The sequence below is a fragment of the Dermochelys coriacea genome, chromosome 7 (assembly GCF_009764565.3).
Source record: "Dermochelys coriacea isolate rDerCor1 chromosome 7, rDerCor1.pri.v4, whole genome shotgun sequence".
Lineage (NCBI taxonomy): Eukaryota > Metazoa > Chordata > Testudines > Dermochelyidae > Dermochelys > Dermochelys coriacea.
The window spans coordinates 39,110,734-39,129,227 of NC_050074.1; the positions used below are offsets into that span (position 1 = coordinate 39,110,734).

Consider the following 18,494-nt stretch of genomic DNA (forward strand, 5'->3'; position numbering starts at 1 on the left):
TGTTCCTTCCCCAAAATATCTTTTGTCCTACAAATACCACCCTTTCCCCTCAAATATGACTCACCCTTCTGGATGCTGTAAAACAGAAGCCATTAGCTCTACTGCAAGGGCTCCGGCTATCATTGCTAATCCGGGTCGACTGACTGTGCACTGCTGATCCAATGTCCGATCCCTGGTGGACTACAAAGAAAAACAATTATTATATATAATATATATACACACACACACACACACACACACTCTTTCTTGAAAGTACTTGGCTACCCCATTACACAAGACATTTTTTAATACTCATTATTTAATGAATATAGGGTGGCAACATTTCTCTGAATATCAGTAAAAGGGATTTGCTATAAACAAACATCAATTACAGGGACAAATGAGGTTTCATAAAGGGATCATTTTTAATGCAATAAAAACAAACAACATGAAATGGGTCCATGATAACTATTTGCACAAAATTCTACTCACATCCCCCGGTGCTACAACATCATTGCAGAAGTAGCAGCCAAGTTTATAGCCAGGGATGTTTGAAAAGAGCGATGATCCCAGGAGATCAGCAGAGCTAGAGGCATTGTTGGAACATGAATCACCAGATTCCTGCTGCTTTGGTTTCTTTAGTCCATGTCTCATCACAACAAATGTGTCAAATCCCAACGCAGCATTAATGACAAGCTATAAAAAAAATAAAGAAGAGCACACATAGCCAAAGAAAAAAAAAACAGCTTATATGTTTTGATAATTATAAATAGAATTTTATTACTTACAATAAAATACAAACCACAGTTAAACTGTTAAAGAATGTCAAATTTCTTCACAATATATTTTCAGAAATACTATCTGAAGTTAGATGAACAAATACAAAAATGATCCCATCATCAACATGGACATCAGGTTTAACAAAGTGAGCTGAATTGCTGAGTTTGAGCCCTACAGAAATGCTGTGCTCAGACTTGATGGGGATTGAGTTTTCTGAAAGGGTGAACAATAAACAAGCTTCTCTACAGAAGTTGTGTGTGTGCGCGCGCGCGCGCTCGTTCGTTCCAAAGACAAAAGGGGAAAAAGTATAAAAAAAACCCACCACCACCTTCCCCCCCCCTCAAATGAGACATTCAGAACATAAATACTGGGTCAAACCAATGGCCCATTTAGTCTAGTATCTTGTCTTCTGATAGTGGTCAATGCCAGATGCCTCAAAGGGAATAAACAAAACAAGGCAATTATCAAGTGATCCATCTAATAATCCACTCCCAGCATCTGGCAGTCAGATGTTTAGGGGTTGCATCCCTGACCACCTTGGCTAATAGCCAGTGATGGTCCTATCCTCTAATTCTTTTTTGAACTCAGTTATAGTTCTGGCCTTCACAACAACCTCACAAGTTCTACAGGTTGACTGTGCATTGAGCGAAGAAGTACTTCCTTTTGTTTTAAACCTGCTGTTTATTAATTTCATTGGCTGACTCCTGGTTCAGACAAATACTTATCTCCAACTTGGAAAGGGCTCTTGTATGACCCAATTGTTTTAAAGTATTTTTCGAGAGCCTGAGTCTTCTGTTTATATCAAACACAAGCACAGATGTTATATTTAAGAAAATGTTTGAAAAGGCATAATTTATGTGTCTGCCTGTTTACAAATACAGCAGATAGCTTCACATCCCAGATTGTATCAGTAGCCATACATTGTATACAGGTTTTCAATTTATTGTTTGTTTACTTTACGAGAACGTTGGCAGGATTATTTCACAAACCCATGGCAAAATTAGTTTCTGACTTGTTGAAACAATTGAGCTGGATTTAGAAGTGATATAAACTCCATAACAAGGTGATTATCATTAACAGTGTGCTAAATGCTGCCTCCCATAGGTTCTTCCTGCCTAGGAGTGGAAACTTCCAGAAGTTTCAAACCTGGTAATTCAGTGCTGGAATTTCCTGGTAATTCTTCCATCAGGAGATGGGTTAGTCCTTCCTTCACTGTTTGCATTTCCCAGAGGCACAAGCATACATGACAAGGCTCCTTGCCTGCATGTTGCTACTAGTGACCCAAACTTTCAATGGTCTCTGGCCACTGTAGCTCCTACAGGAGCTGCACCAAGCTCAGTTATTGCTGATCCTGGAACTTCTCTCAGATGGACTTCCATATTAAAAAAAAAAAAAAAAAAAGAAAAAAAAGTGAAAGTCAATTTGCATTAAATTGTTCCTGCATCCCCATGGGTCCTTTTGTGGAGGGGAGACAAAATTCTAGTAGAGTCCTGCCAACTTCCTTAAGGTAACGTACCATAGAGGCGGCACTCCTCATATCACTATCTCCAGCACAGACAGATGGCCCTCCACTTAAGTGGGGATAATTGGGGCATTTATAAATTAATGTAACATTTATAAATATAGGGCCAGATTTTGACTAAAGTCAGAGGGATTACTGAAGATCTCACTGGTGTGACTAAGACTGAAATCTGGCACAGTAGTTAAACATCATTATTTCTGGCTCCAACTCACATTGTGTTTTCCAATAGGCCATGTTTTTGTTTTTTTATATACAGTAGATTCAAGCAAGAGCTACTGAAGTATTCTGAAAACTACTTAGCCCTACTACTTACTTATTCTGAAGTATTCTGAATACTACTTAGCCTACTACTCCGCCTGCACCTCTCATGGCAGAGGAATACAGGAATTGACGGGAGAGCACTAAGTCGATTTATCGTGTCTAGACTAGACACGATAAATCAATCCCTGCTGGATCGATCGCTGCCTGTGTAGACGTACTCTAAGGAATGGTAATTACTTGCAGGATCAGTCTTTCATTTCATTTGAAATATATTCAGTATTTTCATTTCATTGTGATTTGAAATGTAACTCATTAAACACTCCTATGTGAAAACAGAAATGAAATCTGTCATCCAAAAAAGAGTAGTTCTGATGAGCAATACCAGTAATTACCTATTTAAGGCCCTCATTCCTGTAGAGTCAGAAAAGGAACCCAACACTCAGGATACACATAATTCTATTCTCTCCTCAAAGCATGCAACAGGGATTTACTTGAGCATGGAACCAAATATCAAAAATAAAATACCTACGTGGATATGAGAAAACACCCATTATGCCTGTAATAGGACTGATTATAGGATCAACAACTAGACCAGCAGGTTTCACTAAAAATATGGATGAGACATAGCAGGATGTAAAGTTAATTGCACAATTAGCATGTTGAAAGGCATACTGTGAAGCCAAGCCAAGTACTGTAATGTTACCCACTCTAAATAGGCAGTTCTAAAAGCAATTCACCAATTTGCAGTATATTATTGTAAACATAATGTGAATTATTTAGTGGGATTTGAGCCCTCAGGAAAAGATGGCCAGTGTTAAAACATTCTGTATTTGTATCAGGGTGACATGATTTAAATCAAAGTGATCTGACTCATCAATTTTAATCATGATTTAAACAAACAGCACAGCTTGATTTAAATAATTGATTTTAATCATGTTTTGCATTTGTATATTGTAGTTATTTTCCTTAAGAAAAGAGGATCATCATTGGTTGGTAATCAAAAAACATGTTTATTTACAATAAAATCTAGCCTTTACACTAAATTTCGTGCTTCTTTATGTTAACTAGGTGCATACTTTATTTAAGCAATTATGTAGCTTAATTTACATTTATTCAGATTCCTAATTTTTTACATTTTTATGTTAGAAAATGTTAAATGATACATTTCTTATTTACTCGATTATGATTAATTTTGTTATTCATTATTTGTGCTAAGTTCTATTCAGATAGAAATTGAATTAGATTAAAAATGCACAAAAAACATTTAAAATGTTTATCAGTTAAATAGAACTACCTTAAATATCCTGGATATAGAAGAAAAGTAATTATCAAAACATGTTTTGCATTTAAAAAACTGATTTATTAAACAAAGGAAGTACCATCTGTAGTTAGTGAATTGAACTGATTGTTTCTGGTCAATATGACCTTCAAGATTTTAGAACTAGTAGATCTCACCCTCTCACACCTAATTTTTATTCATAGATTTGGAGAGGAAAAACAAGCTTGCCTGCTTTTTCAATTCTTAACTTATTCTTAACTTTGAATGAACTAATCAGTGAACTGAACTAGTTGAATAAAATGAAGTGAAGAAAATATTCTCTCTGCACCTGCAGAAGAGGCAACTGCTATCAGAAGCTGGTTTAGCACTTGGACAAACTCTGGTTCCAGATGCTTCACCAGTGACTTCTACCAGTTCAATGGTCTAATCTTTCTTTAAAACTTAAGCAGCAAACATATACTGCTTAAAATTTGTGTTATTTTATTTAAATGATTTAAATAGATAATAGTTAGTTTAGCCCTTGACATATGTTGTAATAATTTCACATTTATTTTAAATACATTCATCTTCTAAAAATAAACCTATATTTAATTTACATTTAAAAAAAAATAAAAAATAAATAACTTCCAGGCACTATAGTAATACAATTATTTATTAATAATAATTATCTGTAATGATTTTAATGATTGTCCTGGGAATGTAATGATTTTCAAAAATGTGTGCATTTTAACAAGGGTTTTTCTTCCTTATTATATATAATTGTTTATCTTCCTCCTCAATCCTGTGTAGTGACATCACAGTGCTGAATCTGTGACAACACAGCCAGTTCAACAGCAAGCAATCCAGGATTACAACTTCATTTCAACATTAAACACACAGGACCTCTGATAAGAGGGAATAGCCCATATTCAAAACACCAGTAGTATAGGAGGGATTGGTTGCACCACCTATTTTTAAGGCTGCCTCACACATCCCACCATAAAACTCTGTTTTCAGTTGCTTATAGCTTTTCCAAACTTTAACAATTTGAACTGAAATTTTTAATGTCAGGTGTCTACCTCAAGCTGAACGTTTTCAAAAAATTTCAGCCAAAATGGCTCATCACTTTTCAAGAATGAGTCTAGGGAAACGTACTTTGTTTTGTCCATATTAAAAACTTCTGGTGACCTTTTTGAAAGCTCTAGCATCGTCATACTTCGGAGCATGTATGCTGAAATTTGGCAAGGGGTGGCCTTTGTGTCAGAGATGCACCTTTTACCATCCCTGTGAAAATCCACCCAAATTTGGCCAAGTTTATCAGACTTTGAAAAAATCAGAGTTTGTACATGCTCATTAGACTTCTCAGTTTTTGCAACTAAATTCCACAAAGACTCTGAGCATCAGGCTGAGCAGGACTTCCCAGTAACTGCAGCTCTGGGCTTCTACGGGCCAGGCCAGGCCCAGACACCTACTAAGAGGAGGGAGCTTATCTCGCTTGTCCTCCCAATGACCCCCTGTTGAGCCCAGGAAGATTGACACTACCTGATTTGAATGCTGAGGGGACAACCACCAGATCTACAGCGAGGGAGCAGATTGGGAGAAGGAGTCCTGGGTACAGGAACTGGAGGCTGGCAGGGGTGGACAAAGAATATGGGACTTGGAAGGGTGGACCTGGGACTGGCTAGCAATGAGACAGACTAGGAACCAGTAGAGTGTGGGGAGTGGAGGGATTAGACTGGATTAGGAAGTAGGGGGGAGACTAGGACAGAGAAGCACTGTGGCAGAGAGAAGGAAGACATCTGATTAAGAGCTTGAGTGTGGGGACAGAATTGGCAATGTCAGAGTAAAGAGGCTGAGATAGGGAGCCTGGCAGACACTGAGATTAGGTGTGGAATCCAGGGAGGGATATTGAAACTGGGAGGACTCATTCACTGCACAAGATGGACCTGCTCTGGGGATAAATCAGGATTGTGTAGTAAAGAAAGCTGCTGTCTGTAGGATCCTTGCTTCATTTGTTGCAGAATCTGGATAGTGTATAATAATTCCATCTCCAGAGCAGAGTTTGAAGAGGGTGTGGTAAATAAGGCATAGGGCCACATACTGAATGACAAAGAGAAAAATTTTTGAATAGCTGCTCATTAAGTGAGCATAGTTCATTCTGTGCACTGAATGAGGGAGGGGTCCCATGGAAAAATAGTATGATATTACAATTAAAGACTATGTGATAATGCATATGAACAAGTGGCCAAATTACAGTTGCACAGGCAACCTTAATTCTGTCATTTCTTAACGTTTGAGTACTTGACTTTGCAACCTTAATAATGGTATTTTAATGTAGTCTTTTGCATGTAATATTTAAATAGCTAAGAGAAATTCAGATGTGACTGCCAACGCAGTGTGGACTGCTGAAAAGTCTGGATCAAGGAAGAGGATTATACAAAAACTCATTAAGTTTCTCATTCATTTTCACCTGAAGACTCGCAGGTCAATATGAAAAGACATAATGGTTCATCAAATTCCTCTTATTTTTCAGTAGTGTGGACCATAAATGACTCTACCCCCAGCTGACAGCTCAGAGACTTATTTGATGGTTTGTCTACTATTTTAACTCTAAATTTTCTTCAGTTTGTCCCTTGAAGCACAATAGTCTCATTAAAATGCAGGGGAAGAGACCCCACAGTATAGTGCAGCTCTTCAGATCTAGCTTTTAGATTCTTTCCCTTCCCCACAATAAAGTCAAAACAGTTTAGTTAACTGACTTGTTTAAATGAAAAAAATGTCCTCCCTCTATCTTCATATCATATCAAAATACTTGTCCTCGTGCTATTTTACTCAAACTATTCCTCCCTATAAACAGCAATGCAGCTGATTTTTAAAATGACAGACTTCGTAAATACAGTATTCAGTCTGAGATAGCTCTTCAATGTCTTTGGACGTGGGAACAAAGGCCACCTGAGAAGAAACTGGTGTGACCAGTTGGGTACTGTGTTGTCAAGGAATTCAAAGAAAACAATAATGATATACCTTGGCAATCAATTTCAGAACAAAAAGTAATTAAACTATTGGATTTCCTGATGGAGAAATATTTGTGCAGGCAGGTTTGAATTAAGTCAGTCTGCAGCCCCCAATACAACCATGTGTCGATCCCCTCAGAGGCTGGCAGCAGGTTTCAGTGTTGAGGTGAATGGACCAGTTCATGTCTCTTGGACCTATGGTTTCAAGCTGTCTGAAAAGTCAAACAAGCATCACTTATTCTCTGGTCACATTTTCAAGCTTTTCTTTGCATCCATGAGGGCAAGAGACAAAGTGTGTTTGTAAATGAAAAATAAGACTCTTATCTCATTATGGAGACTCTAGAAACTGAAGTCCTAGGCACAGACCTATACTTACTGTACCTTAAGATGGAGCTGGATAAAAGGATTCAGGCACATCAATGACTTTAATGGGGCTCCATTCAGGCATGAAGTTTCAACTGCACAGATCTCATCGGCGATCAGGGCTATTGTTGAGATACCAAAAATCTTCTTGATTATAAATGGCCAGTGTCCATATGTTTATAACTTTCTAAAGAATTCAATTTTTGTGGAGTTTTTTTTTTTATGTTTGAACTCCATTCTAAAGTGATTTTTGTTGTAGTTTTGAGAATAAAATATTTTACCAATTTTTAATTATGAAAGAATAAAAAAATTCCATGGTTGGATGCCACCAAACAGAATTCTACTCTCATTTATTAGACAGAGGCATAGAAAAGTGGGTTGACGTTTAAAAACTTGACATGGACAAAATCCTCAAAGAGGATTGCTAGGTTGGAACATAATTGGTTTAGGATTTAAAAATGCCATTAAAAATGTTCAGGATCAAGTGAAGAGAAAGTTTGGTTAAGTCTACAGGTGCACATTCCAAGGGAGATGCACACATGCAAGGAACTTACAAGACAAAAAGCCTGCTTGTAAGTATCACAAGCAATTCTGGATTCTCTCTCTTATTGTCTAATCACTTTCTTATTCTTAAAAAAAAAGACCACCAACTAAGAAATTACAAGCAAAAAATATGTTCGTGCAAAGTTGAGGCTGCCCAGCTAAAATTCACAAAAAAGTCAGACAGTGCAAAAGTTAATGTTCCAAAGTTAACACAGACTCAGCTGTGTCATATACATGTACTATTTTCCTTTCCTATTTCTTGTATTTAATTTGTAACAATTACATTTAGGCCACAAAATATATGGAATGTGTGATGTGGTACAATTCTCATGCTTTTAAAACCTTAACATGTGCATTTTTCAACTTTGTAACTTTTAGATATGTAAACTTAATTTGCATTAACTCTTAAAAATATGACAAAGTTGTTGTTGTAAACTCCTTACTTTAACAAAGTCTTGCTCACAATAATTTAGGAATCAAAGGTGCAGGGCAATGCAATTAAGAGTTTCCTAACTAACCCATCTGACCAAATGTGTGGAATATTAATTTGTTGAAAAAATTTGGTGGCAGGATTCTATAATCTGAGATTTAGGATATTCTTCCATTCAGGAGAAGCCTGAACTCAGTTTGACACTCGAGAGCACAACTAATAGAAAGGTAAAGGGCCATGAGTTACAGAGAGGCGGTTAATTCTCACTTAACCTAAAAAAGACTGTGTTTCCTATTCTCAATTTCAATTTTTAATCACATTCTAGTAAGAATCACACTCAGGAACAGATTGCTAAAAGCATGCAGTTATGGGTAAACTCGTTCATGTTCACTGATTCTGTTGTATGTTTTAATCTGATTCAGATAAACTGACTGTAAAAGAACTATCGTGCACAGAGTGACTGTCTCAGAGCCTGATCCTGGAAACACTTACACATGTAGCGCCACTGCCTTCAAGGGAAGAAAGATCCTCCAGTGGTTGTGGCACTAGCCTGAGATTCAGAAGACTCAGGTTCAACTCCCTGCTCCTCCCCAGACTGCCTGTGTGACCTCGGAAAAGCCATTTACTTTCTCTGGACCTCAGGTTTCCCATGTGTAAAATGGGGATAATACTTCCTTACCAGAGACTGTGAAGATAATTGCATTACAAATAGTAAGGCACTCAGATGTTATGCTAATGCGGGCCACATAAATACCTTAGATAGATATGATCAGCCCAGACATTGTATATTGCTGGGTGAGTTTACAGAGAAGTATCCAAAGTTGTTGGTTGGCTTTTTGGGGTTTTTGTTTTGTTTTGTTTTACTAATGAAGCCTTGGCTAATCCATACTTTTTTTTGGCATGTATAGTTTGCCTTAAGGTCTCAAAAGTTACAAATCTACTTTGGAAATACCGTTTGCAACTGTCAACAACATTTTGACATCCTGTATCATTTTCCACTCTCATCATCGTTCTTTCAGTCTTCCTTCATAACATACATGTTGCCATTCCCCCTCATCACGCACCTTTGTCTTCGAGTCTACTGATAAAATGCCTAGTGCAAAAACTCTTACAATGGCATGATGTAATTCCGGCTGATTGGTCAGCGATTGCACGTTCCTGTCAAGTACTTTTGATCGTACATGGCACGTCATTAAGTGAGAGTTTCAGTATGACTACAGGAATATTAACAAGGCACATCTACTGACCTTCCTCTTGCTGGCTGCAATGACAGCAGGAAGCCAGCGACTTTCCCTAGTGTCCATTAACAGGAAAATAATATCATGAGCATCAATGAGACGTTCAAGATGAGCCACATCCTTTCGAGCCTGTTCCATGGTGACTTCAGAAAAATTTACGGGGTGACCTGGCATGGGGATGCTCATGTCAAATCCTTCTGCATTCTAGGGAAAAACACATAGGAAATGGACACTTCAGAACAATGTATTAAACAGACCTGAAGGGATATTATTCACAGAACAGCCAAATTATTCATGCCCGTAGCCACTAAATTATTATGGGAACAGTCAAGATCAAGACAAGAGTTAATTGGGTACTACTGTAGTCCTTATGAGCAGTCAGCCTTTGATAAAGTCCACATTTCTCAGATGTAAGGAAAAAACAGCTAGAATGAATAGCCAGAAATCATACTGGGGAATGAAATAGAGTACTACAGGAAACAGAAGACTGCTGAAAACTGTGTCACCAAAATAACTGATTTTAATTAATTTGCAACCATACGTAAGTAAACACAGCTTCAGTGCAGCACCTGCAGCATTCCGTCAATTGAGTACAATGCACCAGGAAGATTAATTTCTGCTTGGCTGAGTAAGTTTTAGATTAATAATATATTTAAGAATAAAAACTCAAAAATTAGACAGATTATGGTATACATTAATCTCAGCGATACCTCCAATGGTTTCAGTGGAGTTACACCAGAGCTAAATTTGTCTCAGTATTGTAATCTTTAAGATTATACACATACATGGTAACCATGTTGAGTCAGGTTTTCAGTTTTTCTTTGACCCGCATTTCTTTAACCTTGCCTTTTAAAATATAAATACACAGCAACATGTATACTTCAAAACAAAACCACAAACCTAATACCCTGCCAAAACAACACATACTGCTTCTTCCCTTGAGTGAGGACAAGAGAAAAAACACCATGCGACAGATATGTTGTCACAATGTTTAATGCACTACTTACAGGGGCTCATATACTATGGTAATGAAAGCAGTATAAAAAGCTATTAGTGCTGTCAATTAAATCACAGTTAACTCACGCGATTAACCCAAAAAAATTAATCGTGATTAAAAAAATTAATGGAAGCATGTCCTCTGGAATGGTGATTGAAGCATGAAGGGACATATGAACTTTTAGCGCATCTGTCACGTAAATATCTTGCAACGCCAGCTACAACAGTGCCATGCGATCGCCTGTTCTCACTTTCAGTTGACATTGTAAACAAGCAGCAGGCAGCATTATCTCCTGCAAATTGTAACAAACTTTATTTGTCTGAGTGATTGGCTGACCAAGAAATAGGACTGAGTGGACTTGTAGGCTCTAAAGTTTTACGTTTTATTTTTGAATACAGATTTTTTTTTTTACATAATTCTACATTTGTAAGTTCAACTTTCATGATAAAGAGATTGCACTACAGTATTTATATGAGGTGAACTGAAAAATACAATTTGTTTTTTACAGTGCAAATATTTGTAATAAAAAATATAAAGAGAGCACTGTACACTTTGTATTCTGTATTGTAATTGAAAATATATTTGAAAATGTAGTAAACATTAAAAATATTTAAAATAAATGGTATTCTATCTTTTACTCACTCAATTAATGGTGATTAATTTTTTTATTCGCGTGATTAATCCCAATTATTTTTTTTAATCGCTTGACAGCCCTGAAACCTATATAGAAGACAACAGCCCGCACAAATCAGCATAGTTCCATTTATTGTGTGACTGTAAGGATCTAGCCCACTTAACCAACGTTCTTCAACCAGATTTTCAGAAGATCACATTCCATTTGACTAGTTTGGACAATCAAGAATTACAAGACAGAATAATCACTTTTGGAGTGGCCCTGTTTTGGGTATCTCACTGTGAAAGGGTTGATTGGACTGTATGCAACTCTATATTGGACAAACCTCAATGCAACATTTCAACCATATGTTGTGGCCCTGATGTCTTTAAGGGCCTGATCCTACAACCACCACCTGAGTAGTCCCGCAGCATGTCAACAGAATGAATGAAAGGTTTCAGAGTAGCAGCTGTCTTAGTCTGTATTCGCAAAAAGAAAAGGAGTACTTGTGGCACCTTAGAGACTAACAAATTTAAGCATAAGCTTTCGTGAGCTACAGCTCACTTCACTGGATGCATTCAGTGAAGTGAGCTGTAGCTCACGAAAGCTTATGCTCAAATAAATTTGTTAGTCTCTAAGGTGCCACAAGTACTCCTTTTCTTTTTGAGAATGAAGTTACTCATATGCCTATGTGTTTGCAAAACCGGACCCTTCAATTATAAATCCATCAAGGCAGGGACTGTCGATATTAGTTTTTGAACAGAGCTGAACACAGTTAGTGATTAGTAAACAATGTGAACGTTTTAAAGCAGTTACTATTTTGAGCATTTTTCAAAAAAGGACTGCTCATTATTCTTCACCAACTACACTATTTTTCTTCTTGTATTATAACAACTCCACTGTTCTATTCAGGCCAAAATTGGAAATCATTCTCTATAATATTAGCTGCAGAACCCTGCCTCTACAAATTATTCTGAAACCCCACATCATCTTTCTGTAAATTATTGATTTAAATACTTTTTTCTGGCACCAACAGAAATGCCTTAAACCTTCAGCAAATTCATTAGCAACTGCTGCACCTCATAAAAACCATTCTTAAGCCCAGTATCTCTTGGAAGATCAAATTCCGTACTACTGACTTTTGTACCAAGTTTTTGCACTGACTGCCTTGCCTCATCATTTCTTAAATGTAAAGATTAAAAAGACTGTACCATTTTATTTATACCTTACAAGTATCTTTAAAACACCTCCAAATCTGACCTACTAGAGCAATTAATTTTATTCACATATAGCTTTTGTCTTACATCAGCTCCCCAGTTACTTTACACAAAGTGAACAATAAGACCTCTATTAGGTCTTATCTGAGATTGAATCTTTACCCAATTGCCATTAGACAGATGGGAAGCATCATACACTGTACTTTTGTTGTTTCAAATTCTATAAAATATAAAATTCTTCAGTCTTCAGTGATACTTGTATAATTTGAATGGCTACATATTAACTTGATATAGAAGGAAATCACTTTTGAGACTCATAGCTCCTGTTGTCAGATGCTTTGCAGGCTTCCACTTCGGAGCTGCTGAGAGCAGCCTAATCCTGCAGCAGAACCTTACAACATATCTTCTCCATGTCCATATTTGAACAAGGTGAACTCAACTGAACATGCATTAGAGAGTTCAAAAAGAATATACATGGAGGAAGGGTCATTTGAACCATGTTGCTTGTCTGGTAAGTACATTTATAAAAGGTGTAAAACATCTGCTATTAGATAGAAAAAGACCCTCCGTGTGTGTGTGTGTGTGTGTGTGTGTGTGTGTGTGTGTGTGTGTGTGTGTGTGTGTGTGTGTGTGTGTGTGTGTATATATATATATATATATATATATTTATTTTACAGTACAACTTAGAGTATGTCTACACTACAAGCTAACGATGGGATTCCCCTGCTCCTGTACAGATATTTGCACTAGTTCTCATCAAGCTAATGATAGTATAAATAGCAGTGAAGCTATTAGTTCACCAGTTTCAGGCAGGTTTGAATTTTCTGTTACCTCGGCTACTGCGGTTACCCTGCTATTTATACTTGTGGCAGCCTGAATAGAACATGAGCAGGAAAATCACATCCCTAGCTCATAGTGCAGACACAGCCTTAGAGGAGTCAACCAGGTCAGGGTCCTAGTGTGCTAGTCCCTGTATAAACATATAGTAAGTGTCAGTCCCTGCCCCAAAGAGCTTACAGTTTAAAAGGCAAGACATAATAGCTGGATGAAGCAAACAAGCATGTGTGTATGCAGGGAGAGGCGCAAAAACAACAGGAGGCTTTAGCATAGACTAGTGCAGAATTTAAGAATATATAACAAAATACCCAAAAAAAATGAACGCACATTGTTAATTCTATGTAAAGGCACTTGCTGCGGAGCAGCAGCTTCAGGAAGGTTTGATCCAGATATTACCTAAGTCTTCGTTACAAAATAATACATGACTGAGGAAGACTAATTTTTCCTCCCTATAGAACTGGGTGTACAACTGTTGGAGAAGAATAAGTGAAGAGACTAGTTTGAATGAAGTGTCCGTTCCAGGAGACACTTGCAATTCTGACCAACACTGAATCCTCTGTCTCAGCTCCATTAGTTTCAAATAATTTGGCCATGTATGAAAGCAGGATACAGGGAAATTTTTAACCTTTTCCCCGATTAGAACCTAAAGTTTTTTCACTGACATAGCCCCAAAAAAAAAAAAAAAAAAAGTACTTGCTTCCTGGTATAATGGAATTTCAAGCACACTGGCTATTCATCTTTTAAGTCTTTGAAAAGAATGGCTATTTAAATTGCACCAAACAGTCCTTCTTAAAACCTATTAATATCACTGTCAATTTTATATTTTTGCCCATAATACAGATAACGTATCAAATGTATCACAGGCCTCAAATGTATGCACACTCGTAAGGATAATGCAAATCAGAATCTTTATGGATGGATGATTTCCATAATTATTGGATAGATTTTAATACTCTAATCTGAAAAATAAAATGGGAAATAACTGTAAGAGAACATTTCCACTTGTCTTTTTTTAAAATAAAACTAGCTGTGAATTAACTAGCACAAAATGTCTCCTACTCATCTAAGAAATCCTGCAAAATTAAAGGCTTCTATGAGACACTCATTTACACATGAATGCTTTGTTTCAGCAGGATGCTGGTGGTATTTGGGAAGTGAATTTTTAGCTGAAGGTCAGCCTTTGTCTATTATTTTTCCTGTCCAAATGAAATATTATACAGTCCACAAGGCAGGCATGACAAAATACAAAGTTAATGTAGGTTATAATTTCTATGGTAACACATTATAAATACGTGTGCGCGCACACACACATTTTGTGTAAAGTTTAGTGCGTAAGTACACACATACACAAACTACTGAAATTTGGGGATTGTGTAAAAGATTTTTAAAAACACATGTTCTTTTTTAAAACTGTGCTTTTAAGTGATGGTGGTAATGTAGCTGAGTTTCACTTACCAGTAAATGGTGCACCTCAATGTTCACTTCTATTGCAATAACTAAGTGTTCAGTTAGGCGCAGAGCAAATATTTAAATATTGGCTTGACAGATTGCAATGTTTTTTATATAATTTCTATGGAAAATATCAATGTTTGTTAAGCATTGTTTTCGATTTTTATCTATTTACATTTTAACAGTAGATGGAAATTATGGGGAGGGGGTCAGAATTATTTAACAGCATATGTTGAGATTCAAAAAGTTAAAGGTTTATAACTGTTAAAACACAAATCGTCATCATCACAGGTCAAAATATACAAAGTAAGTGTTCTTAAATCAAACTAGTAAGTTCTCAAGAAACATTTTTCTTACTTTACCTGTCAAGGTTCCTTCCCCACTGAACTCTAGGGTACAGTTGTGGGGACCTGCATGAAAGACCCCCTAAGCTTATTCTTACCAGCTTAGGTTAAAAACTTCCCCAAGCTACAAACTTTGCCTTGTCCTTGAACAGTATGCTGCCACCACCAAGTGTTTTAAACAAAGAACAGGTAAAGAGCCCGCTTGGAGATGTCTTCCCCCAAAATATCCCCCACAAGCCTTACACCCCCTTTCCTGGGGAAGGCTTAATAATAATCCTCACCTATTGGTACAGGTGAACACAGACCCAAACCCTTGGATCTTAAGAACAATGAAAAATCAATCAGGTTCTTAAAAGAAGAATTTTAATTAAAGAAAAGGTAAAAGAATCACCTCTGTAAAATCAGAATGGTAAATACCTTACAGGGTAATCAGATTCAAAAAACATAGAGAATCCCTCTAGACAAAACCTTAAGTTACAAAAAGACACAGCTTATTTTACCAGCCATTAAACAAATCTGCGAAATCCTGATGGCACTGAAATCAGAGTTTTTCCAGGGCTTCAGTGGTACCAGGATTTCACCATTTTTGTCTCACTTCTCTATCAGGCTTTGAAAACCTCAACTAGTAAGTTTAAACTATAGAAATGTTGACCAAAAACAGAAAGAAGAAATGCCTCTCTAAAATCTAAGTAAATTACAAGTAATTCTGGCAATACTTCCCTTTTCAATGGTACCAGCATGTACATTTCAGCCCCAGCTTTCCCACAGCAGTGAAACAATGGCTGGGGGAGAGAGTCACCTAAAATTATTGTCCAGGCTTTTGAACACTCAAAGACAGTATTGGCTATTTCCTCACTGATATAAAATCCTGGATACCTAATCTATTTATTCACAAGTATTTATGCTCCTGAACAGGAATTTTGATAAAGCACCAGGACAATTTACAGTAAACAGATGAATATGCGCTTGGCATGTTGCTCAAACATTGGTCTAGGAATGGCTGTTGAGTAAGTAGATTTTTATCTTGCCAATGTCCTTTTAAATCTTTTGTTAATGTGACCCCTCCCTACCCCCACCCCTCCCACTCTGTGTATACGAAGTTCCTTGACTGAAGCAGAGCTAATAATGTTCCACTACATGGCAAGGCAGGGACACTTACCAGGACCTATACAAGGGATATTGCACCACCCGTGTGCCACAAAATTGTACAGGTTAGGTTTGGGGCCAAGGTGGAAGCTGGCCAGGTTTGTCCATTCCCCCTATGGGGGAATAATGGGGAAGACATAAGATCAATGAAGGCTACTGAGGGCCCTAAGAAAGCAGCAGCTGACATGGAATACCCGAGGGGTATTCTTTACAGTAAGATCCCATGCACACACCTCAGTCAATTCGGCTATGCACTAGGACCAGATTTTGGCTCTTGGAAATTAAAAACAGGCAGTCCTATGTCATCTGTACTATGTGCAACACTGTACATATTCAGTAACAACTCTCTTATGCGCTTTATTTCTGTGTTCACACCCTTAGCACTATACATGTATTTTATAATTCGATGGAGGGCATACAGCTCTGACAGATAGAGGCTTATATACAATATACACTTAATACAACAGTTAAACTATTAATTCAACAGCAAAAAAACACATTAACAGAGAGTTAACATAACTTGAGGCTATGTCATCCCTTTGTAGAATGTTGTGTTGAGCAAAATTCTAACTTCTGAAAACCAGGAAATTCACAGTTAAGGTTGCCCATTCCCTCTTTCAGCAATGCCCAAATATGCCTCATTAACCACACACCTTTATTCTGCCAGCCCCAATTGGTAAAATGTACACATTCTTTATCTCCTTTTACAACCCATTCACTCTTACCACCAAACAAATTTAACTGTGTTAATGTAGTTTTTGACACTGACTTTCCAATTTTTTTTAACATGAGAAATATGTTGGTAGAAATTAGTAGTCACTTAGGGCAGTTGTACATCTCATGTCCCACAATCTGCATACTGAGCCAGCCACAGCTGGACCCTGATTCAACAAACCTCCCCAACCAGGCCCTGACCCATTCACTGCATTCTACCCTCCAACCTGGTTCCCTCTACACTACAATTCGCAGGCCTCCCCCACCACACGCAGGGAATGCATCTCCCTGAAGTATACCTGATAGTGAAGACAAGTGTCTCTATTGCTGTTACTTCCCCCTCTTCTAGAGCCCAACTCACATGCAGTGCCTGAAGCAAAGGACAACTAAGTTTCAGTGGAAAGGTATTCCTGGTGATGTTTCAAAATGGTTGGAGGGTAGAATTTGTGGCAGGGCCAATGAGAGAACTAACAGCCAGGATCTCTGTTCCAGAATATTTATGTTTGAAAGAAAAATCGTCCCACCATCATCCAACAGATATACTCCATCGGTGAGAAGCAGTTGGGTGTCAGAATTTGTAAAGTTCCTTAATACTGTTTTCAACCTGGGTCCACCAAAGATTTAGTGGTGCTATGCAGTACGTTGGCTAAAACTCAACCAATTGAGATTGTTTTGACCAACATTACATCAAAAGTCTGATCTTAACGTCTGTGCAAAACAAAAACACACCTAGAAACTTTCTGAAAAATGGCAGCGAGGGCTTATATTTCTGCAACCTCTAGCTCAAATAACCCCATATTTGGGTCACTAATCCTATCCCGCACCCTCCTGAAGCGTACACAATTTCAAAGGAATCCAACTAATTGTGCCATTTTTTAGAGGACTTAGGTCAACCTTTAAACAGAAGTCATGATGCAAACTTAACTATAGTGGTGCAGCAGCACTTTATAATACTGTTTATAATAGCACTTAAAAACCCTGCTTTTGCCTGGAATAAAGAAGGGGGGGTGGGAGGGGATCAAAGCAGCAAACAAAACAAAAATCAAACAACTGGGAAATATTTACTCAAGAAAGTCCTTGTGTGTATAAGGAGACAAGTTTTGCTCACGTATTAGATCTGAACGGAAGCAAATTTGTGATTCCTTTCACTGGCAAAGTGTTTGTTTTGTTTTATTTTAAAAAGTACTAATATGAGTCCTGTAGAATTATTACAGACTCATTTGGTATAATATTTGTGTATTTTCCCATTTTGCCACACACAAAAAGGGTGCTGGTAAGGTTTAGCTCATAAGGTCTTTGCGGCAGAGGCTGTCATTTCCTATTTGGCTGTTTAGTGCCTGACAATGGAACTACAGATGCTTGAGGCTTCAGGTGTACCGCACAACAAATAAATAAATAAATATGGTGCATGTAAACATCTATGGCAACCTTAAAGTTAAAATAAAATACAAACATAGCTTTCATTTCTTATAATTCAGTAACTCATCTCAAATCTATTGCCAAATTTACTATTCACTATAGTTTAGTGGCAGTAGGGAATTTGATGAATAATGATGGCATTACTAACAAAAAATAGAAGCAGAACAGAAATATGCTGGTACAGCCAAATATGGTAGTCCTTGGAATAATTAAAACATATTTCCAAAACATTTGGAAAGAAGCTTTTTTATAAAGGTCTACTTAATTGGGTAGGGTATGAGCAGCTGTAACAGAGCAATGTCACACAGTTTATGCTTCTCAATAATATTTAAAACACTTACTTACTTATTAATAATGAAGGTGGATAGGA

At 37.3% G+C, this 18,494-nt stretch overlaps 1 protein-coding gene across 14 annotated transcripts in view; it reads right to left on the reverse strand.

Moving 5' to 3' along the window:
• The window catches only part of ATG7 (autophagy related 7), a 267,326-nt gene that overhangs the window by 216,700 nt on the left and 32,132 nt on the right, over positions 1-18,494 (reverse strand). For 13 of the 14 annotated variants that reach the window (XM_043519104.1, XM_038408830.2, XM_043519105.1 and 10 more), the window contains exons 13-15: positions 9,398-9,592; positions 472-675; positions 65-180 (exon numbers count right to left, since the gene is read on the reverse strand). In XM_043519104.1, coding sequence (XP_043375039.1) covers positions 65-180; positions 472-675; positions 9,398-9,592 — 515 coding nt within the window. The remainder of the gene's footprint in view (positions 1-64; positions 181-471; positions 676-9,397; positions 9,593-18,494) is intronic. The other variant, XM_043519113.1, reaches the window with a different exon arrangement.